Here is a 24,207-nt window from a genome sequence, read left to right as displayed (position 1 = left end):
GCAAATATAATATTCAACAATCATTAGTTTCATCACATTCCATTACTAAAAAGAGAAGCCCCATGAACCCATGAAATCATGGAAGCAACTGGCATGGCATTTATTTGATGTAGGTAGGAGTAAGTAAAATTTAGTTTTGCTATATGATATATATATATATATATATGTATTTGCTATTTATATATCAAAAACTTCTTTTTGTATCACATATAAAGCATCACTTTACTTCACTTCTTTGAGAAAAAGTAGGCTAGATGATAAAAATAAACAATAATTCTTATTGTGCATAGAGTTATTTTCAGAATAAGGCAATCTTTTATAATCTTCCCCAAACCTTTGAAGGATGGGTAGAGACCAATATAAAAAAAAAATAAGGAAATGTCATAAGTCAGTGTGTCATGAGTAGGCCACCAAAAAGCCAGTCCCCTACATACTATGCCTGAAAGAGAGTTCAATACATTAGTTGCCAGGGACAGTATTGGGGGTGGGCATATAGCTACAGGGAAATTAGGTAGGCTATGTGGCCTCAGCAGAATAGGGAAGTTAAATAAGCATCACTATAGCATTCAGAATATTTCTCCCTGATTTGGGAGGAAAAAAAAACCAGTTATATGTTATTAGATTATATGTTATTATTATATGTTATTATTATATGTTATTATCAGAGTGATTTTCAAATCAAGATGTAGCATAAATCACAGAGATTATGACAAGATGAATCTGCACCAAGTACCATGCAAGGCACTGAGCACAAAAAGGAAGAGTGAGATATAGTCTCAGTCTGGTTGGAACTTAGTCCGGAGTGGCACAAGGTGACAAGGGAGCGAATCTATAAAACAATACCCTTACAACCGTGCTTCAGGAAGATACTACCTGGCTACCATGGAGGGCAGGGAACCTGGATGTCCAATTAAATTTTGAGTGGTGGTGGTGGGGACAAAATTTGAAATAAGTGCAAGAAGAAAGTTTAGAAAATTGGATCAAGTGCCATAAATAATTTATTTCTGAGACATCCAAGCTCTGTTTATATTTTTTATTTTTGTACCTCTTCTGGGTAGTTTAACCTATTTTGTGAAGCACCTGACTTTTCTGACCACCTTTTACAAAGTTCTAACTTTGCCAATTGTGCTCTTAGCATAATGTAATGTTCTGGAAAGGGAGGTAATTTGAGGGACTGGTACACCAAGGAAAAATTCTCTCAGTACTCACATAACTCCTGAATTGTCTGAGTAGGACCATTCCTATGTTCAAATGTTACTTTCATATCAAATGTTCATTGCTTTATAATAATGTTTGCTCTTCGGTGGTTAAAAAGAGAGAATATGCTTATATTCTCATGGAATAAAAACAAGAAAATATCAATAGATTAAAATCTTGCTTAATGGAAATACTCTAGGTAACTTCATGATAACTAGAAATAATTCCTTAGTTTGTTTTGTTTATTTATCATTAGTCCAAATGCTTAATAATAAAGTCATTCACAGATATTTTGCTTTTATTTGATGGCTCACAATCTTGTGTTGCTTCAGGTTAACCTCCTTAACAGTTATGATTGCAGAGCACAACGGGTATAGCAGGTAGGCAATGAAGTTGTAACAGAAGTAACTTGGGTACTCCCTGGACGTTAATTTGGGAAACACCCCACGTTTCCTTACCTGGTTTAGCCCTGCAATTGTGAAATCAAGTTACAACTATAATATCCAAGCACTGACTAACATGTACTGCTGAGTAGCAAAAGTACAGTTAATAGATGATTCCATGTCATTAGATATGTTTTGCAATATTTATATTTCAATTAAAAGATAATCTAACAGTCTTAATTAAAACAGTACCTTTTTAAATATATATTTTTAATTGTTGATAGACCTTTATCTTAAATATTTGTTTATTTACATGTAGTGCTGAGAATTGAACCCAGTGCCTCACACACATGCTAGACAAGCACTCCACCACTGAGCTACCATCCCAGCCCCCCAACAGTACCTCTTTATCACTCAGATTTTAAAATCATTTGGAACCATTTCAGTCTGATCATTCTTCTATGGCTACCAGCAAATGCAATATGGTCAGAATCATTTCTAAGAACATGTTATTCATAGTCTTTCTGAAGAAGTTTTAATAAACATTTCAGTAAGTGCTGTATGTTAATTTCTTCATAACTACTGAGAATATGATTCAAATATCACAACATGATGTATTGTCTACCAACAAATCAGATTAAATAGTTATTCATTTTGTAACAACTTTTTCTAAGGCATGGGTCTGGGTGGTGCAGGAGACAAAAAAGTCCAAGACACAATGGTTTGTGATAGTGACGTATAAGTTTCTGTTCTGTCCTTTCAGTTAAGTTGGGTTGATGCAAGTTCCATTGAGAGACATGGAGCTGGTTATGATTTTGAGGTTGGATACCTGACACCAAGATAAGCCACAACAGCGGCTGGGGCTGACTGTCCAGGTCCCCTTGTATAAAACTAAAAATTACCATGTCGGGGCACTTCCTTGGGTGGCGAGGGGGATAAACGCTCCTTTTTTGCTATTTTCTGTTTTTCCTGCATTTGGACAGTTTCTCTCTTCCTACACTGCCTCAAAACCCATGTCTTCACTCAGGAGCCAACATGCAACATGGACTCACCAGACTCTGACCCAGCTCCTAGTCACAGTTGACATTTTTAGTGTATCTATTTACTTTATGATTTTCCTTTTATGTATGTAACACCTGTATTTCAGTTCTTTGGCATTTCACATTACAAACTAAGCATTTCTGTTTTATGAAATTAGTTGTGGATATAAAGGCAGCATTTATTGACAATGGAACAATTTTATTCCTATAAATTCTGTCTAGAACAAGTTGTGGCTGAAATGTTCCTGCTGCTGTGTGTTGCTGTTATCTCTCTGACTGGATCTACTCTGTATCATAAGGAAAGATACTTGTGGGCTACATAGTCTCAGTCAAGGTCATGGCAAGCTGCATGGGAAATTCTAAAATTTCACTTGTCCATTTAACAATACTTTCTTTTTCTTCTTCTTCTTCTTTTTTTTTTTTAAGTGCTGGCTGTTCTTGGTCACACTCCTAATCAATATCTATATCCCCAGCCCCACGCTGTGCCCAACACAGAGCAGGCTCACAGTGCCTTATCTATGGGAAACTTGCAGTGTTTACTGTCTTATCTGTGAAGCAGATAAAACTTGCAGTGTTTACTGTCTTATCTGTGAAGCAGATAAAAAAATTCAATGATAATATTCAATGAAGACATATTTCCTTAAGGGACAGCGTGAGTCTAGGGATGGAACTGATGCTATGGTTCCTTTGCCATGATGGCCTGGGCAGGAAAGACCAGGAGGCAAATTCAGGGTAGTGAGGGTGAGGGAGGGGAGGAGTAGCCTGGTACACAGTTGTGCTTTATCATAATGGAAGAAAACGGAAACATAGCTGATGTCCGTTCTTCATCTGCTGTAGTGTTTTCCGTAAAGGATCAGTTCTCTCAAATAAGTAAGATTCTTGGTCAAATGTGGAATTTCTCTGGTCCTGGCATTAGTCTTTAGTACTCAGATATTTTTAAAAACAGATGAAACACCCATACCAAGCTTTTGCTAAAGATGTTATATAAACATATTTTATAATACTTTGAGCAAACAATCTTTTGGTACATTTTCTCTCTCCCCAGCAAAGGACTTTCTGCACCAACTGGGAGGCAGAGAGGGAACACTTAAAACATTAATTCTGTGTAGAGAGTGTTAGTTACTAGGATACTGCATTTTTTTTTTTTTTGTTGCTGAGTCAAATCACAATAGGAAAATGGCTACTCCATTGAGGGTATATTCTACCCCCTACACTACTCCTCCCACAGTGTTAGGAAGTGCTGTGTACACTTTTTGCCAAAGGTAAATAGAACATTCTAGAGAATATCCCATGACTAAATCCATTTAATACACCAGTCCCCCAACTACCTTATTCTTACACAAATTCTAAGACTAATTGCTAATGGCCTAGCCATTAAGTAAACTTCTTCTCTAAAGGACTAAATAATATGTGTTTTAAGTTTGGGGGCCATAACTCTGTCACAACCGTTCAACCATGCCACTGCAGCAGAAAGCAGCCACAGAAAATATGTAACAGATGGGCAAGGCTGGATTCCAAAAGAACTTTACTCAGAAAAATAGGCAATAGACTGTTTTGTCCTACAAGCCACTGCTGATTCCTGGTTTAGCCCTGCAATTGTGAAATCAAGTTAAAACTATAATATCCTCAGGAAAGGGACAAAGCACCTCAACACACATTACGGCCATCTGTGTCCCACCTTATGAAGGTATTAACTGAACCTAATAGATGGAAGCATTACCAAACAAAACAAAACAAAAACAAAAGCAAAAAAAAACAAACCTCTGGCCAAAGGATTTTGGGCTTCACTCTTTATATTTCTAATATATTTAACCAGATCAGCACCAGGGCAGATTTCAGAGTATATTTGTCAAGGGCTTCTAAGAAAAACAACCATGAGAAGGCCTTGCTACTTTGACAAAATATATTTTTGTAAAATGAATATTCTACTACACAACAGAATAAATTACAAATCTAATGAAGGAAAGTGTCAAACAGACTGATTGAGGTTCTGTAACTTTTCTTGTTTTTAACTGCAAAGACCTTCAGAAAACACAAATCCATAAATAATTCTCCTACTTTGCAAGGACAAAATCAACAGAGAGTTACTTCCTGAGAAGTGCTTCTGTCTACATAGTAGCAGACGACTGGAGGCACATGACAACTCTACCCTTCCTGTAGCCATGGCATTGACATTTGCTGAGAGGTGCAGGGGAACGTGGAAGCTCACCATCAGGCTGCAGGCAGAGTTCTGGTGATCATGTTTGCCCACTCTTGTCTGGATAATGACTTGGGAATCTGAGACTTGACAGAGAACCAGTCTGATGGACACTTCCACTTTATGACCTTCTGTGAGATTCTGTGAGTGGCAATAGTGACTTCTGGTGGCTCAAGATAGGTATGGTCACTGATAATTTGAGGGAGTAATTCAAACTGGTGTGCTTTCAATATTACAAGCCAAGTCTCAAGTACAGAGGGGACTAATGGTTCAAGTCTCATTTGTGGAGAGAGTGTTTTAAAATTTTATTTGATTTTGAAAGTACGAATGGTTATGGTTCCTTGGTCTAAACTGGAGGTTATTTAAATGTAATAAAAATTGCTGACCACTTGGCCTTAGCAGGAATTTCCATCTTCAACAGTAAAAGCACATTTCGAGAAAGGCTTAATATTTATAAAGTACTTTCTAAAACACTACCACCAACAATATATTTCATTTGATCCTTAATCTTTTAGGTGACACAAGCAGAATATTTACTATTCTTGCTATTTTACTGATGAGCATGTAGGTGCAGAGAAATTTTATGCCTGGTCTTCAGACACAGTGAGGGAAAGAACCATGAATCAAAATAAGCAGTCTTTCCAGCTGCTTTCGTGGCTGTACCACATTGCTTTCCTTTTAGGTTCCTTCTAGATTTGCCCTTTGCTTTAATAGAGTCTCGTGCATGGCTGAGAGATGATAATGTTTACAATACGGCATGATGGCTGGGGCAGAATGACAGGGACAATTATTTTTAAAGGAATTTTTTAAATTGCTTTATGGCCTTAAAGAAGGCAATATTATATGGCAGAAAGAACAAATGGCACATAGCAAGGAATTGTTTAATTGAACTGATATCAGGAGACCAGAGTCCAGAGAGCCTATGTGAATCACTGACTAAATGATTAAAAATTCTCTGCGGAATAAGGCATGAGTTGTGCCCATCTAATTTCATGAAGATTCGGGGAGTTCAACTAAGAAAACAGATGTGAGGCCATTTAGGATTAAAGAGCACTTAATCCACTCAACAAATACTGACCGAGTAGCCTTTGTGAACTAGGCACTGTGACAAATGCTGTAATGAGACTACAATGAAACCACAACTTCACAAAGATGGGAAATTGTTAGGAACTTCAGGGGTTGCACACAAATGAGCTACATGAAAGCGAGATGGAGATCAATGAAAATGGTCACTGCTTACAATAATGGATATGCTTATTCTCAAAAAGAATCGAATTATTGTCCAACTACAAAGCAAAGACTAAATCAAATACACATTTATTTGAATTGAGGGATGATGTTTACTAAAAATTTAAATGCAAGACAAAATATGTAAGCCAATGCTTTTTTTTTTTTCCCTAAATGATGGACAGATCATGGTCATATGTGTATTTGGGACTCCAGGGATTCCTTATTTGGTAATAGTGGGGTAACATACATTCAATTTGTCTTACTGGAAAAAAAAACTACATTCTGGAGAACAGAAATAACTTTCACAGATTTGATACAATAAAATTGAGAGAAGACAAGCATGAAAGGCAGAGAAGAAAGGGATTGAAGGAATTTACAATGCTTATCTTGACAGAGATGTGTTTAAATTTTTATTTGTTTTTAGGTATTTGCTGGGTTCTGATATAGAACAGAAATAAAGGTTAGAACTAAGACTAAATGGAAGAGATATTGGGAAGATATTGGAAGGCTGTGCAACCCCCATGATTACTGGGTATAGAACTGGAAGAGACTATCTCTTCCTTTCCCTGGAGTTAGCCAGGTAGCCACTGAATTATTTTACAGTAACAGTCTCTTCAAATTAAAGTCTTCTCATCTCTCAATCCTGCATAGACTGGGGACAACAAAAGGCAAGGCATGAGATTCTGTTGTGAGGATTGTATGCAGTAGGAGGATGGTCCAGAGGAGCACTTGCCCCTTTTATTACCATTTCTCTAAAATAGGTGAGAAGGTGAGCAGGAGTAAGGGCTCTACACAGAGGATGCAGGAGCTGTACTTTCTGGGATAACTCATGTCCTAGCCGCAGTGAAACCACAGAGGACAGTGGTGTCACCAGGGAGGAACAGTGTGGGGAGATCTCTTCAAGCGACCTATGTGTGGAGGGAGTAGGTGTTCCCCAGATGTTCCCAGGACAGAAACAATCACTACTTCATGGGACAGCACCCAAGTTGGGAGAGAAAGGGAAGAGCTGTACAATTATCTCTGCTTCCTTATTAGGATACAGAGTTTCCAGACAGGATGGATGACTCAAACCCGGATAGAATGGAGTGATTACAAGAGGAGGGAAATGGGACAAAGAAGAGTCATGAATGAGAAATGTGACAGCAGACTTCAGAACCAATAGAATGAATCTAACCAAAAAGAAGATGTTGCTGTTTAGAGATGAGCTCATGTGTGAGACAATGCAAGCAGGTGTAAGTGTGAGATTATCACGTTGTGAGAGTCTTAACCTCCTCAGTGCATTAATCATTAATAGGAATTAATTAAGAGGTCACTGTAGGTTGGTAGGGTGTGGCTGGAGGAGGTGGGTCATTGAGGGTGTGCCTTTGTTTTGTCTGTTGTGAGGGGCGTCTCATACTCTTTTTCTTTCTCTCAGTTTCCTGGTTTCATGCTTTCAGCTGCTGTCCTCCTGCCATAATCTTCCACCATGATATTCTGCCTCACCTCATGCTCTGAGGAACAGAACTGATTGTGTATGGACTGAGACCTCTGGAACCATGAGACCCCAAATAAACTTTCCTTCCTAATATGGTTCTTCCCAGGTTTTTTGGTCACAGCAGTGAAAAAGCTGACTAAACAGAGAGTTTGCTCCATTGGAGTTAGGTGACGAAGATGTTCGTAATAAAACCAGTAGCCCATCAAGATATGTTGTGGGATGTCTGAATATCTATATTCACAAGAGTGCAATTAGATCCCTACTGCCCACCATATACAAAAATTACTCCTAGACAGAGCGTAGACCTAAGTGAAAGAGTTAAAACTATAAGACTCTTAAGAAAAAAAAAATGAGTAAATATTCATGAACTTGAATGGTTTCTTAAATATGACATTAAAAAACACAGATGACATAAGAAAAAAACAATAAATTTCACTTCTTCAATATTAAAAACTTTTGTACTTCAAAAGATACCAAGTGGAAAGTGAAAAGACAATCCTCAGAAGGGGAGAGAAATGATTAAGTTATGTATCTGATAAAGAATTTATTATCATATTTATAATTAAATAACCAATTTTATAATAAAAGGAAGCGCAATTAAAATAGATAAAAGATTTAAAAAACAAATCAAAACCACAATAAGATACTACTTCATAACCAATAGAATGGATCTAACCAAAAAGATAGACAATAATAAGTGTTGGTAAGGATGAGAAGATCTTTAAAAAGTTGAACATAGTGTTCCCACATAACCCAGAAATTCTATTCATAGGTATAAGCCTAAGAGAATTGAAAACTTGTTTTCACAAAAGAACAAATGTTAATAACAGCATTATTCATATAGCCAAAGGGTGAAAACAATCCCAAAGTTGATCACCTGATAAATAAATATAATGTGGTACATCCACACAGTAAATTATCAGACAAAAGGAATAAAGTACAAATACATGCTACCATACCACATGGATAAACCTTGAAAATATTAGTATCATTGAAAAGAGCCAGTCACAAAAGATCTTGTATTATATGAAGCCCTTTATATGAAATATCCAAAATAGGAAAATACACAGATACAGAAAGTAGATTAATTTTTGCCAGTAACTGTTGGAAGAGTGCAGAGACATTATTAATGGGTATAACTTCTTGGGAGGATAAAAATATTCTCAAATTTGTTGTGTTGATGTTTGACAGGTCTGTGAATATATTATAAAACACTGAATTGTATACTTTAAAAGTATACAATGCATTTTACTTATTTATTATTATTATTATTATTATTATTATTGGTACTGGGGATTGAATTCAGGGGCGCTTAACCACTGAGCCACATCCCCAGCCCTTTTTATTTTCTATTTTGAGTCAGGGTCATACTAAGTTACTTTGGGCCTCGATTTTGCTGAGGCTGGCTTTGAACTTGTGGTCCTCCTCTTCAGCCTCCTGAACCACTGGGATTATAGGCATGTGCTACCACACCTGGCTAACATGGTGCATTTTATGTCATGTGAATTATATTTCAATAAAGTTGATATAAAATAATATGCTAATGTACATATAAAAGTAAATTTCTACTCCTAGGCATGATTAATTATCTAGGTAAGAGGTAAGTCACTAATTTTTTTTAATTAAAAATTTCAGTTACAAAAGCAAAACCTATTTACTTAGGAAAGATTAAAACAGAGAAAATATAAAGAAAAAAGTCATCTCTAACATAACCATAACCCAGAGAGAGATAGCTTGCTGTAAAGGTAACTTCCTTTCTGTTTTTTTTTTCATAGTTCTGTAATTTTTAAAAAAGTGAGGCACAGAGTCATGCCTTGCCTTTCACTTGTTATATCATGGACATTTCCCTAATTAATACCTTTGACAGGGCTACAGAAGCACATGCTAGAATAGTCAGAGAACTGGGAGAGTGGTTCTGCACCATGGCTGTACAACAGAATCACTTTGGGAGCTAAACACCATGCTCAGGTTCCACCAAGACAAATTAAATCAGAATTTCCAAGGGTATGAGGTGGGGTTCCAGCTGTACTTTAGGTCTCAGTAATGCTAAAGACAGCCACATGTAAGAAATGTTGGATGTGAGATTTCTGCCATCCCAGATCTCAGTCCTAGTTCCAGAAATACTGACTTGTACATATTCCAGAAACTGTAGTTTGTATTTATTTATAATGAGATTAAATATCTTTTTATAATTTTAAAAAATTTTAAAATAATTTTGTTGCTTATATTTTTTTGAACTTCATCAAGAGCCATTCAGAATACTTCTACTATTGAGATACTGGTCTTTTTCCTTACTCATTCCTGAGATGTCTCTCATTTCATATTATGTAAATCATTTCACTTTAAAAAAAGGAGTTATGATTTACATAACACTTACTATGAACCAAACTTTTTTCTTAATTCATAGAGATGCTAACTTATTTATATTAACACTACCAGATAAAGATTATCATCATTCCTGTTGAGATGAGGAAACTTCAGTACAAAGGGTATTAATTAACTCAGATATCGTTGCTAACCACTGTACTTTCCCAACTGGCATGAACAGGGCAAACAGAAGACTTAAGAATGTCGGTCAAGATACCCAGACACCAGAAACCACGCAGAAGGTGGTGACTGCCAAAGATTGCAGTACTAGGTCTTTCCTAGAACTGCATTGTCCAACACACTAGTTGCACATGCCCAGTGAGCATTTGAAATGTAGATGGTCTAAACTTTGATGCATAATGTGAAATGCATACCTGACTTCAAAGAATTAGCAAAAAAGAATGTAAATATCTCAATAATTTTAACCTTAACTCAACATATTGATATGTTCAAAAGATATCATTTTGGACAGAATGAGTTAAATAAGTGTTATTTAAATAGATATTATCTTTTTGACTTTTAAAATATGGCTATTAGAAAATTAATAAAAAAAATCATGAAGATTGCATTATATATCTACTGGACAGTGTTGTTCTAGAAGGATGTATTTTGGCCAAAAGAAAAGTATGGAGGTACGATTCATGTTCTAATGCTGTATGCTGTCTTTGAGGAACATGAATCAAAGAAATAGCAGAGAATGAGCCTAGTGTTCTTAAAGCCACCAATTACAAACATTCTGATGGCTTGTGAGGAAACATGAATATAGTCAGGAGAAATCTGGAAGGTACTGCCAGCTATGTCAGAGAAGTGGGTTGAGAAATAGGAGCAGAGGGCATGGGGAATAGTTCTCTTTCTTCTTCCAACTGAAATTTAAGTCTTTGAAGGAGAAATAGCTCTATGAAATGTTCCTTAGAACCAAAGTTTAGTCTGTGTCCTCTACCTCAATCCCCACAGGTGAGTGGCTATTTCACACATTTACCATCTGATATGATGTATTATTTAGCCAACAGAGTTCCTCAGTATATGCACCAAAACTAAATATTGGTAGTACACTTGCATTATTTATGTCCTGTAAATGTTCAGAAAATAATTTATAATCTCTAGCATCCTCCCCCAAATTATGAACCAGTATTTTTAAGGGTCCTATAGGAGTTCAGCTGTAAGTGTTCCAAGGGAAGGCCTATGTCAAATTGAATTCTCAGCACCCAGCCCAATCCTGCTTGCCCAGTGAATGCCCATAAATCTCCACTAAATACATTTAAAAAGGGACAGTACAGTAGATATCAAAAGTATCCACCTGAAAAATATGGATAAAGCAAAGACTGGACACTTCAGACTGCTAAACTTACTACTCAGATGGACAATCAAATGGATGAGGGTAAGTATTTAGAAATGAAGATACAGGAGTCAGCTAAGGTCTCCTTAAACCTGGCTCCATTCTCTTTTGACCCTGTCTTTGTGGGCAGAAAATGACTTAAACAACAGAGTAAATCTTGACTTCCACAATAACTTTGATGCTGGTCTTTTATACACCTTAGAAAAAAACTGAGGAAACTTTAGGCATGATGACAGAGCCCTTAGAAGGCTTCACAATGAGTGGAGAAATTCATACAGGAAGACTGGTGGCTGCGGGATTGAAGTTACATAAAGCGATCATTCGGTAGTGTACTAGGAGTTCTTTTTTAGTCAACATATTTCTTCCCTGAGTTGGAAGAACATGAAAGACACATCTACAGGTAACATGAGGCTGGAAAGGATAAGTATCATATGGAATGTAACTCAGAAGGCCCTGCTGGGCTAGGGTGGCATAGGAAAACAGCATGATGCATTTGAATAGGGACAGATGGAGTGTATGTAATCAAGTATGCAAATAAAGCATAATTAGGGATAAAGGTATATAAAGAAGAAATGACTTTAGGATGGGGGTGTAGTCTTGTCTGGCAGCAGCTTACCACTGGTGCAATACAAAAGCTACTTTAAAAGCTCATGCCACAGTGGACCATGTTATAGGTGCTAAACAAGGCCTGTTGCTGGCTCTCAAGATGTGGGCAGAACATTACAAGAGCTGGGCATGGTGGCACACACCTATAATCCCAGCAGCTCAGGAGGCCGAGTCAGGGGAATTGCAAGTTCAAAGCCAGCCTCAGCAATTTAGCAATTCCCAAGCAACTTGGTGAGACCCTGTCTCTAAGTAAAAAATGAAAAGGGCTGGGGATGTGGCTCAGTGGCAAAGTGGTGAAGGCATTCATCCGCTGTCTGACAGGGTCACAGTGTGGGGGATGCTGCAGCAGGGCCACACCATCTGGAAACTGGAACTATGGGGAATGTTAAGTGTTTTGTTTATGATACTCATGATACGGATAACAGGGCATACGTCAATCAATAATGAAAGTACGTGTTGCCTGAGATTGCAGGAAAATTCCCAGAATGAGATTAAGGATACAATTAAGACATGCCCCAAGGTGTGTTTCAGTGTCTCTCAGGATACAAAAAAATAGTGTTATTCCTCAAGAAATTCATGGGAAAAAGATTGCAAATCGAGGTTCTTGAGAAAAGCTTAACAATTTCCACTAAGCCCCCTGTTCTAAAGCCACAACCTGGGCAACATACATTCCCCCCACCAACAGACCCTCCTTTGCCTTACACAGGAATTCATGATGAGAATGGGAAACACATAGTTAATATAAATGACAAATGGATTGAGGTGCAAAGCCTGCTGTTTAGTTAAAGATTACAAAGATGTAAGAATTGGTGTGGACCAAGGATCAAGGAAACTCTTTAAGAAAACAGTTAAATAGGTCATATAAAAAAAGGAAATTACCTTGGAAATTAAAAACAGATTAATGTAAAATGAATATAGTTATATTTTAGAGGCACTTCAGAGTAGTAGGCTTTTAAGTAATAGACTTTCACTATTTAAAGTGTGTTTTACTGGGACTTTAGTTTAGAGGTAAGAAAACTTACCAATAATCATAGGTATGCTTTAAAGTTAAAGGTTAATGAAATAATTATAGGTAGGTTTTAAAGTTAAAAGTTAATAATAGGTCCAGAGACATGCAGTCTAGTTGCGTAGTCTAACACCTAGTGATTGAGGTGAAAATGTGAAAGCTTAATCATGATTGGCTAAAGTTATAGGAAAATATTTTAAACAATGTACTCAGTATCTTAGGTAATTAATATATGTCAGAAAAGACCATAACTCTTAAAAATCATATAAATCAAATAAGTTTTGGGCTTTGAAGCTATCCATTATCTACCTGAAAAAACACACCTGTAAAAAAGGTATAAAAATAAAGGCCCTTCTAGGGGCAGCAGAGTTTTTCTGGAGGCTGCTGGTAACTTGCAACCTATCATCCCATCTCTTCTTCTTTTGCTGATGCCACTCCTCCTTCAGGACCCCTGGATAGCTGCTGGGGCTGGACCCCTGCAGCAAAGTCCCTAGGTTCAATCCCTAGTACAAATACATACAAGTACAAACATCACAAAAGGAATTCTGGGGAAGAATTCTATTGGACCCATTGAGGAGATTAAGGATGTTTCTGTAGAAGAGAAGGCCTAAAGATGTTGTATTAGAGTTTCACATGATGAAGAGTTTTCTACTGGAAGTGGCAGGGTATATTTTACTGTTTTCCAGAGGTACCTTTTTTTTTTGAGGAGAAAAAGGATTCACAGATCTTAAAGATCTATTAAAGCCATAGCCATCCACCCAGGAGATAGACAGACAGACAGACAGACACACACACACACACACACACACACACACACACACACACACTTCACATATTGTTTTAGATTGTTCTAAACCAGATTAAGAATTTTTAGCTCAGAAGTCAAAAGGACTCAGGTTTCATTTAATAGAAGAAAGAATTTTCCCCTGGACCTCTGAAGCAATACTCTTGATCAGGGAAACTAACAAAAGAATTCTTATGTGCAGAGGGAGTGGGGGCATCTGGAGCTGGTAATCTGAAAGGCTCTTTCCAATTCTAGGATTCCCTAGTCGAAAATGAATTTCTAAATAATTTCACAATATTAAAGTAAATATGTAAAATAATATTTGTTATTGCCATTCTTGTGAAAAATTTATATACCAACAATGTCCATTACACTCTATTAATCAAAGTAGGATCAAAATAAAGACCATCCAGGCATCAATATAACATACTAGATGTATCTGAAAATGGTTTTATTCATTATGACTATAGTAGCAATGGGTACCTAAGTTATTTGTTGCAGTAAAAGATTTTTCTTTTCGAGTTGCTTTTGAAAAATTCTGGTCCACAAAAAGGCATGGCAGTAGAGTACACAGCATTTGCAACAGAAGTTCTTATTTTATATTTGGTTATATACTCTTTTCTAAGCAGCTAGTATAGGTCATCACTACAGACCATACCTATGAGTGATCTTACTGGCTGCAGGACAGAATTTGTTTGTTCTGAGGATCTATGTTCTAGGTGACACACTGCTGTCTACACTTAAGAGCTTTTACACATTAACCAGAAGGAAAGTGTGTTTCAATTTCAGGTCTACTCTCATAGGGAAGGAAACAAATCAAAGTAGCTGATAGGAATGCATATGTCTTTAAAACTCATGTTCTCAGAAATCCTAAGTAGGTAAAGTTTCCTGCAATTTTTCTGAGAAAGTATTCCCTGGATTTTACTTAAATTTCTTCTATTTAAATTCTTACCACTAGTTCTGCCAGTAATCTTGAAAGAGCTCCAACCCTGAAATAATTACAGTCATATTATACTCAAAATTATTTCAGTGTTTCTTACCTACAATCATATTAAACTATAATGAGGTTTTATAAATGTCTGTTGCCCACACACAGTGCTGCTGCTTGGAAATGATTTTCATAATAAGTAAGTGTCCAAAAGAGCCATGAGCCTTAAGAAGAAGCCATGCATATGTACGTGTGTTGGGTGGAGGGAGAGCAGGTATGGGTATGCTAATGATTCATAAATGGAATCTTAGTGACAGATGTTATTCACTTAAAGGCCCCAACTTTATTGTTTTTCTGCTGGGACAGAGAGTTAAGGTATTATTGCATCCCTTTGCTATTCCGCATTTTCCAATTCCCCCTGCTTTGAAAGTCCCATTCAAATCTTTCAAAATGGAAGAACAAATTTGCCATCAATGACAAGACTCCAAGTGATATGGAGAGTTCATTATTTTTCAAGACCAAGTCAGAGCCTTCCAGGAAAAGATTAATGACAATGAACCCATTTTTTATGGAAAGGATTGTCAAATTCCATTGAAATCTGTCATATCTTTTTCTTAGTTCTCAACAAAAGAAAAGCCATCTAGACATTAAGGACCCACAGAGAATCTCAGAGGTTATTTTTGAGTTATACTTTCTATCTCCTTTGGCTGTAAAAATAGCTGATGAGAATTATTTAAGGCTAGTGGTTTCCAAACTTTAGTGTGTGGCAGAACATTGAGAAGACTTATCAAACACAGCTCTGTCACTCAGCGGGTCTGAGGTGGGGCCTAGCAAGTTACCAGGTGAGCCTCTGCTGCTGTTCCAGGGAAGGAGATCCTGAGACACACCGGGTCTGAGGTGGGGCCTAGCAAGTTACCAGGTGAGCCTCTGCTGCTGTTCCAGGGAAGGAGATCCTGAGACACACCGGTTGCAACATCATATTCCTTTTTTTAATTCAAACCTTCACAGTGGGGGTTCTTGAGCCAAAGTCTAGATGAGAACCTAAAATGCTTTCTGTGGCTTCAGAATCCCCATGAACCCATCTTTCTTGAACTATCCTGTGGAAAATATTAGTAAAGAATGAAACTCTCTTCTGCAAGAAGAAATCAGGCTGTTTCTTGAGTTCATCCTCACCACTTTTAAACCTTTTACTAAGTATTTAGAGTAAAGTTCAAAAGGCAAATGTTCTCTAAAGCTTATTTGGAAGGGGTGGCTCAATTAGAAAGAAGATTGGCATACTCACCAGAGAGGAAATATACCCAGCCGTGTGGTGATAAAAACCATGGCAAACATAACAAACAGGAGGTCACACATTTTCTGAAACTTGGCATAATTTGCCATTTTGGCAGCCTATAAAAGGAAGGAATGTAACGTATTAATTTAGTTAAGCTGATAAATAAAATTTCTTTTACTATGCATGAGTTTTCTATAAGATAGAGTTTACCAGATGCACAAAATTGCCTGCTACTTTAAAATGTCATGCATCATACATCAGTATTTATAAATTACTCATAAGTCGAATGAAATGCAGCATTAGCCATAAGTAGAACTACCGACTGTCACAGATTTAATAAAATATTCAGCAACCTGAAAAATTCAATTATATGGTTGATTTCAGGAAAACAGACAGGAAAATAAGAAACTTTTGTATTATAGATGATATTAGCAAGCCAGAGAACCAAAACAGAAATTTGGCATAATAGATCAAAATAGAAAGTGCTAGATAAACCTTTACTGAGTCCCAAATACTGAGATCACAAACTTAATACAGAATATATGGAACTTTGCTGCATTATTCTCTTTCTCTTTAGAATTATGGGTTTTCTTTAAATTGGCAGAGGAACTTCTCTAGGGAGACAATATCCTTGTTTATTCTCAATAACTTAAAAATGAAGAAAGGGTCAAGGTCATGGTATTTCAAGTAATCCATTTAGATCGAATTTGCAAAGTTACTTTCCTGGGTCACTTTCTAGATGAAAGTCAAGAATGTTCAAAGCATCTATGAGAAGTATTCAAATAATTTGGGGTAGTGATTTAAGTGACCACATTTTTAACAAATACTTTGTTTTAGTTATAGTTGGACACAATACCTTTATTTTTTTCTTATGTGATGCTGAGGATTAAACCCAGTGCCCTGCACATGCTAGGGGAGCACTCTACCACTGAGCCACAACCCCAGCCCCCACATTTTTATATTATAAATTTATCTGATGAATCACATCCCATTATCTTACTTTTTTGCCACATTCATATCCCCTTTTCACTTTTTTTTTTTTTTTTTGAGACAGGATCTTGCTAAGTTACTGAAGTCCTCACTAAGTTGCTAAGGCTGGTCTCAAACTTGTGATCCTCCTGCCTCAGCCTTTTGAGTGGCTACAGTTACAGGCATGCACCACCACTCCCAGTTCACCATTAATTTTTTAAGATGATTCTAAGTAAGAAAGATGAGGCTGAAAACATTTTGTTCGATCATTGATTTTTACATTTTTTATATAGATTTTACATCAACTACACAGTTATAAAATGAAGATGTCTTCGGCATTCAATAACCTTATTTTCTACTTCTTAAAAATTAAATTGGCTAAGTCATACTTGAAAAGATTGTTGGCAGTATCTTCAGAATTTATAATTTAATAGTTTTAAGTAAAGTACAAAACTATAAAATAAATATATTCCAAAGAGGAAGTGAGTGGCAGCCAGGATTATAAGCTTTTAATTTCATGCATACTTTGGGTATAGCACCACAATGGTGTTAAAATAAAAAGTATCATCTGCCTGTTTCTGGATAGGTAAATCATCTAATTTTTCCTTTATATTAATCTACCCATATTTGATAAATAAGCAATAACATCAACTTTTCAGAAATGTCTAGGCCATAAATCCCATTTTGAAGATCTCATTAATTGGGTCTCCTCAAACATGATTTATAATGTCAAAAAGGACCCAGGTGATGAAACACATTTGCTTTCAAGTCACATGGTTGGGATTCCTGGATTCATTTTCTTTGTTGGATAAAAGGGTAGATGAAAGGGGTTGGGGTTGTAGCTCAGTGGTAGAGCGCTTGCCCAGCACGTGTGAGGCACTGGGTTTGATCTTCAGCACCACATAAAAATAATTAAATAAAAATAAAGGTATTGTGCCCAACTACAACTAAAAAATATTTTTATAAAAAGGGTAGGAGACAATTCAACTAAGATTTTCTCAGTCACGGCTCTACTAAGCATCAAGCTGGTGATTTTCAGAGGAGTTAAAATTGGCTGATTATATAGAATTGATTTAAAAAACTGTAGGCTACTGAATAAATTGTGATTTCTAAACATATATGATTTAACCAAATGATAATTGATGTTCAGGGGATTACCCTCAAGTTAAATATATTTCTCTTTTTGAAAAATATGTCGAATAGAGTTTAGCTTGAATTACTTAAAATCATAGCACCAGGTTTTCATCTGACTTATCCATTATAGGACTATTTTTCAAACTATTAAAGGCACCTGAGTTTTTAATAAAATGCCATATATACATGACCTTAACTAATCGCCTTTACAGTAGATTCAATTTTTTATAACTTATGCTTGTATTGCAAAAATTGATCACTGTCTGAAGATACTTCTCTATTCACAGTATTAACAAATGCTTAAAAGTTGGCAAAACTGTGGAGTCAACAGGAATAACAAAATCAGAATACAGATTATAAGATCCATTTCTACATAGAATTTGTACTCTCGTAAGTTCTTTTTGACCAATTATATAAAATTGCTTAGTATAAAGTGAAGACTTTTATTTAATTATATAACATTATGCAGTGTGATTCTTAAAAGTAGTAAATTATTTATACAGTTTCTATATATATTTGCAATTCATATATGCTTTTCATTCTAAAAACACAAAGATAATATGTATAGTGACAATAAAAACTAACCTACTTAATTTTATTGAGAAGTAAAGTTCCCATTAATAACTACACTTAATTATATTAAAATTTAAAATAAACCAGTATGAAGCTTACAGTACAATTAAAACCTATTAAAAGAATGACTTCCCTATTATAAAATCAGTCTAAATGTGGTATAGTAAGTTTTCATCAGCATATTAATAAGGAATCATTATAATTAGTGTAAACGTTTATATACTAATTTCAAGTCTCATTTTCAGCAGTTTAACCTACAAAACCCCTGTAGTTTAAAAGCACCATCTGGTACGACACAGGAGACCTGATGATCTGGGAAAGTTCAGGAGTCCTGGATTTTGAATTCTTAAGAATGAAGGAAAATTTTTACCTCTAGAAGAGCATCAGCTGAGTCATGAAGACAAAGGACCAGGGTCCCTACTCGGGCCATATTGTTGACATAAGAAAAGGTAATCAGTAAAACAGATACGAAGTGGTGCAGGAACATGATGCCAAAGTCCTTGAGGAAAGAGAAAGCACAGCCATGTTAGGGTTTCTCAACATTACAGCTTTTCCATTACAGCTTTTCCGCCACTAAAACAATGCTTACTGAGAACCTTTACAGGCCTGGCTCTGGGGATACTAAAATGAACCAGATAAAACACACCAGCCCTCTGGGAACCCAGTGGGAGAGAAATATAGACCGGTAACTATGGGGTATGTGATCAACTCTAGGATAAAAGTCAGATAATGAAGCATGTTTTGTACTAACTGGAAGAATGTGCAGTGATGGGAGAAATCACCACAGGATTTCAAGCAAAGAAGGGCAGGCACTATTTGGACCTGAAATTTACTATGTTTTCAATACGTGTTCCCACCAGGCCCATGTGCTAAAGGTTTAGATTCCAGTCCATGGTGCTACGGGGAGGTGGTAGAATGTTTAAGAGGTAGAGCCTAGAGGGAGGAAGTTATCAAGGGTGTACTCTTGAGAGGGATAATGACTACTTCTTATCTCTCTTTTTCAATCCCTGGCTGCTATGAGGTAACAGCTTCCTCCACTACACACTCCCACCATGTGGTACTGCTTTGCCACAGGCCTAAAAGCACCAGACCAGCCAAAGATGAACTGAAATCTCGGAATCCATCAGCTCAAACAAAACTTTGCTCCTTACAAGTTTATTTATTTTGGGTATTTTGTCATAGTAACAGCTGACTAACACAAACTCTAAGATCTTTGGGGCAGAGGTACAGGTCCAATAATCCATTTCTCTGACTACTAGTGGTTGCAGCTTATGAAGGTTGTATTTCTGATCAGCAGGTGAATCTTTGAAGGGACAGCTGGCTGAGGTCCAAGGACAAGGGCATTGCATGGTTCTCAGACTTTAGTCTGTTGGCTACAGAAGGCCTCATAAGGCACATAGTAATGACTAAGGTGGTGCTTTGGTCTGAATGCTTATGTCTCCCCCTGCTCAAATTCATATGTTAGAACTCTAATGTCCAAGGTCATGATATTAGGAAGTATGGCCTTTGGGGGTGATTAGGTCATAGGGCTAGAACTCTCATGAATGGGATTAATATCTCTAAAAAAAAAAGGCCCCAGAAAGTTGCTTCATCCCTTCCATCATGTAAGAACAGAGCTAGAATGTGCCACCTATGAATCAAGAAATAGGCTCTCATCAGAAAATGTCTGCTAGTGCTTTGAACTTGAACTTTTTAGCCTCGAGAACCATGTAAATAAATTCCTGTTGTTTAAAGCTGCACATTCAATGGAATTATGTTATAGAAGCCTAAACAGTTTAGGACAAGTAGTGATTGTTTTTGTTATCTCCTTGAGTTCTTAGAACATGCATCTCAATTTAGCATCCTTCCCCTAGCCTATGCCTATTGGGAATCTGAAATAAGAATCTGTTGTTGGCTTTTCTGATGGGTACTACCCAAGAAAGCCCTGAATTTTCACACTGTTCATAATCATTTAAAAAGAATAATTTGACAGAATTAATAGTAAATCAACGATCCAGATTTTAGACAGCTTCAAAGGATCAGCTTCTGGGCCCAACTGAAAAGATTATCTTTGATATTATTTCCTGACCATCTGGACATGGTTTATTATGACATGGAACTTCTGCTTTATAAATATAGTCTCGCTTACTGATATTTATCCTAATCTACATTTGGGCCAGGGTAAACTTTAATTTCTCTGCAACTTAAGTGTCATGATTTGTCCCAATGTTGTTCTACTTGAAGTCTTTGAGGAGGAGGACTACAGCCCTATAGACCTTTCATCCAGAGACAACTAAATTAGCCACAATGAAAAGCTTATTGCGAAACTGAACTATGCACAAATCTTGGGCAAGAAAAATTGCAACACGTAGGCTAAATCTGTGTGAACCATTCTTAAGTTTCTATCCTTGGAAGTCAATAGGCACTTGGCCATTTATTAACTAAAAATATTTATTTATTCTTACTATGTTCTTACTATATTCTATTTTAAGCTTTGGGCGGGAGATAAATCAGTACAGTAGACAAAAGATTTCTGCCCTTGTGGAGCTCATATATTTTAGTTGAAGAAAACAGACAACAAATATAATAAAGTAAATGGCCTTTTAATACTGGATGGTAAAAAGTGATCCTGGGGAAAAAATAATCATGGTAAAGGTGTGTGTGGGTAGGGAGTCCTGGTTGCTGGGGGAAGTGACCTTCAATAATAGTGGGGTAAATAGTAAATAGTGGGGTCTGCATAGATCTCTAAGAAGATGGGGGAACTAACCATACAGACAAAAAAGAGAGAAAATATTCCAGGCAGAGAAAACAAACAAGATGAAGGATCAGCCCAGCACCCTCTCTCTACCCTGACCTGTTCACAGAATCGCATGGAGGTCAGTGGGACTTGAGCAGTGAGAGGGATAGAGGCAACATTACAGCTTTATTTTTTCACTAGCTTCTTTCTGTTACCAGTGTCTTAAAAAGACATTTTAACTTTGATGAATAGAAAAAAAAAACCAAAACAACCACTCTACTATTTAATCCCTGGCATATAACTATTTTAGTTATGTCTGTATTCACAGATGAACTAGGAGGTTAAAAGATCAAAACTGAAATTATCTCTGGAGTTTCTAAGACAATTTTATTTACAAGTGCTATAAGGCACTCACAAATATCCACATTCCCAGTTGTCATTGTAAAGAAGAAAGGCTAAGTTTTTATTCTTACACATGTCTCCACATGCTCCTTGCCTGGACATTCCTTTGGAACCATTCTTGAGCTTGTTCTGAGGATGAGTGTGGGCAACAGCCCTCAGGCTGGTAGACGTCCAGCCAGGCTACCTTGACCTTTTTCTGATTTATATTGGCATAACAACTAGGTCAGGGATGATTGTCAGTTCCTTGCAGATTCAAGTTAATCTTTTGCCCTGGGAGAACATGAAAGTCCTGAGGTATCTCCTTTTTGTCTAAGCTGCCTTAATCTTTCTCTTTGTAGCCATTTCACTCTGTGGCTTCTGCCCCAGTCTCTGGTTTATGGGGTGAAAGGGCCACTTTCTTCAGGTCTGTCTTACTGCTCCTGGCCCTACAATCACCTTTTCCACTACTCAGGTATCTGTTGTCTAGTTGAATTAAACAATTATTTTTTGTTCTGTTTGTCTGTAGTTAGGGTAATTTCTAGTTCAAATCATAAAGTTCAAGAACGTTAAAAACCAGGGCCTTATTGACATGACTACACTTCTGAAGAATATTTGCAGCTTATTTAGCTCAATTTAGCTCTATTTTGCATAAGAGTCAACTTGTAATTCAGGCTCTAACTCACTGATTTTGTCATTTTTGTAAGGGCATCCATTTCCTCATCTGTGCAATGAAGAGATTAAATTAGGTTATTTTAAGGTTGTCAATTCTATAATCTAGGTTTGGGAGTACAGCAACAAAATAATATTTGCAGCTTTCATTTCATACCTGTATAAGAGAGAGGGAGAGGGCTTGCACACAAGACCAAGAGCAGGCACATGCATCCTCCATGCATCAGCTCAGTAGCTGTTAAAGTCACTTTAGGTTAGGGTTGAAAAGTCAGCTTCAACAACTTTAATTGTTTAAATGGTTCTTTTGTGTGCACTTTTTTTAAAAAAAATATTTTTAGTCATAGATGGACACAATACCTTTATTTTATTTATTTATTTTATGTGGTGCTGAGGATCAAACCCAGTACCTCACCCATGCAAGGCAATCCCTCTACCACTGAGCCACAACCCTAGCCTTTTGTGTGCACTTTGGTGAACGTATCCAGGGGTTTTCTTCCTGGAAAGTACCTAACATTTATGGGTAAACATACATAGTGGTTCCCTAAATGAGGTTAGAGAATTTAGAAAATGAAATGCCATTATTAGTTTTATTTTCAATGCACCTAATCTCCACACTAGTTGTGTAGTGCTGATGGTATATTCATGGTAGATGCCACTGTCAGGAGAATAGTTTTTCTTGCCTCAGCAAATACTAAGTGTCCACAACAGAACTGGGTATTGCAAATTCATATTATCTGTTGACCTACCACCTGGTCCTTCCTGTAGAACCACATTTACATCAGTTCTCCACTTACTGGCAGATGAGAAACGATGACAGCACTCTGAGTCTATGGCAGTTGTTAAATACTTCTGAAATTCTGACATTTTGGGTATTATCTGGGGCTTTCCAAAATCATTACAGTAGATCATACCAAAGTGCCTTAGGCATACAATAAGAATCACACTGATGTTTTCCACTGGAAAATGAAATCTATTCTCTCCAGGCTATGGTTCATTAGGGTCCATCATCTGGAGAACTGTGTTCTACCAGACAATAGCTTGCTTCAAAACAATGGTTCAATTAAAATAGAGCTAACCTTTCAACTGATATTTTTTTTTTATTTTTATTTTTTTATTTTTTTTTATTGGTTGTTCATAACATTACATAGTTCTTAATACATCATATTACACGGTTTGATTCAAGTGGATTATGAACTCCCGCTTTTACCCCGTATACAAATTGCTGTATCACATCAGTTACCCTTCCATTGATTGACATATTGCCTTTCTAGTGTCTGATGTATTCTGCTGTCTGTCCTATTCTCTACTATCCCCCCTCCCCTCCCCTCCCCTCCCCTCCCCTCCCCTCCCCTCCCCTCCCCTTTTCTCTCTCTACCCCTTCTACTGTAAATCATTTCTTCCATTTGTATTCTCTTGTCTTACCCCTCCTTTCCTCTTATATGACATTTTGTATAACCCTGAGGATCGCCTTCCATTTCCATGCAATTTCCCTTCTCACTCCCTTTCCCTCCCACCTCTCATCCCTGTTTACTGTAAATATTCTTCTCAAGCTCTTCGTCCCTACCCTGTCCTTGTTTACACCCCTTATATCAAAGGAGTCATTTGGTATTTGTTTTTTAAAGATTGACTAGCTTCACTTAGCATAATCTGCTCTAATGCCATCCATTTCCCTCCTTTTTTTTATCCATTCATCTATTGAAGGGCATCTAGGCTGGTTCCACAGTCTTGCTATCGTGAATTGAGCTGCTATGAACATCGATGTAGCAGTGTCCCTGTAGCATGCTCTTGTTAGGGCTTTAGGGAATAGACCGAGAAGGGGAATAGCTGGGTCAAATGGTGGTTCCATTCCCAGCTTTCCGAGAAATCTCCATACTGCTTTCCAAATTGGCTGCACCAATTTGCAGTCCCACCAGCAATGAACAAGAGTGCCCTTTTCCCCGCATC

At 36.9% G+C, this 24,207-nt stretch overlaps 1 protein-coding gene across 2 annotated transcripts in view; it reads right to left on the bottom strand.

The window, feature by feature from the left end:
* Cers6 (ceramide synthase 6) overlaps positions 1 to 24,207 on the bottom strand; it is a 273,609-nt gene that overhangs the window by 24,407 nt on the left and 224,995 nt on the right. For both annotated transcript variants that reach the window (XM_026389568.2, XM_026389569.2), the window contains exons 7-8: positions 18,868 to 18,996; positions 15,831 to 15,937 (exon numbers count right to left, since the gene is read on the bottom strand). In XM_026389568.2, the coding sequence (XP_026245353.1) occupies positions 15,831 to 15,937; positions 18,868 to 18,996 (236 nt within the window). The remainder of the gene's footprint in view (positions 1 to 15,830; positions 15,938 to 18,867; positions 18,997 to 24,207) is intronic.

The sequence above is a fragment of the Urocitellus parryii genome, chromosome 1, assembly GCF_045843805.1.
Source record: "Urocitellus parryii isolate mUroPar1 chromosome 1, mUroPar1.hap1, whole genome shotgun sequence".
Lineage (NCBI taxonomy): Eukaryota > Metazoa > Chordata > Mammalia > Rodentia > Sciuridae > Urocitellus > Urocitellus parryii.
This window is presented reverse-complemented; position numbering and strand designations above follow the sequence as displayed.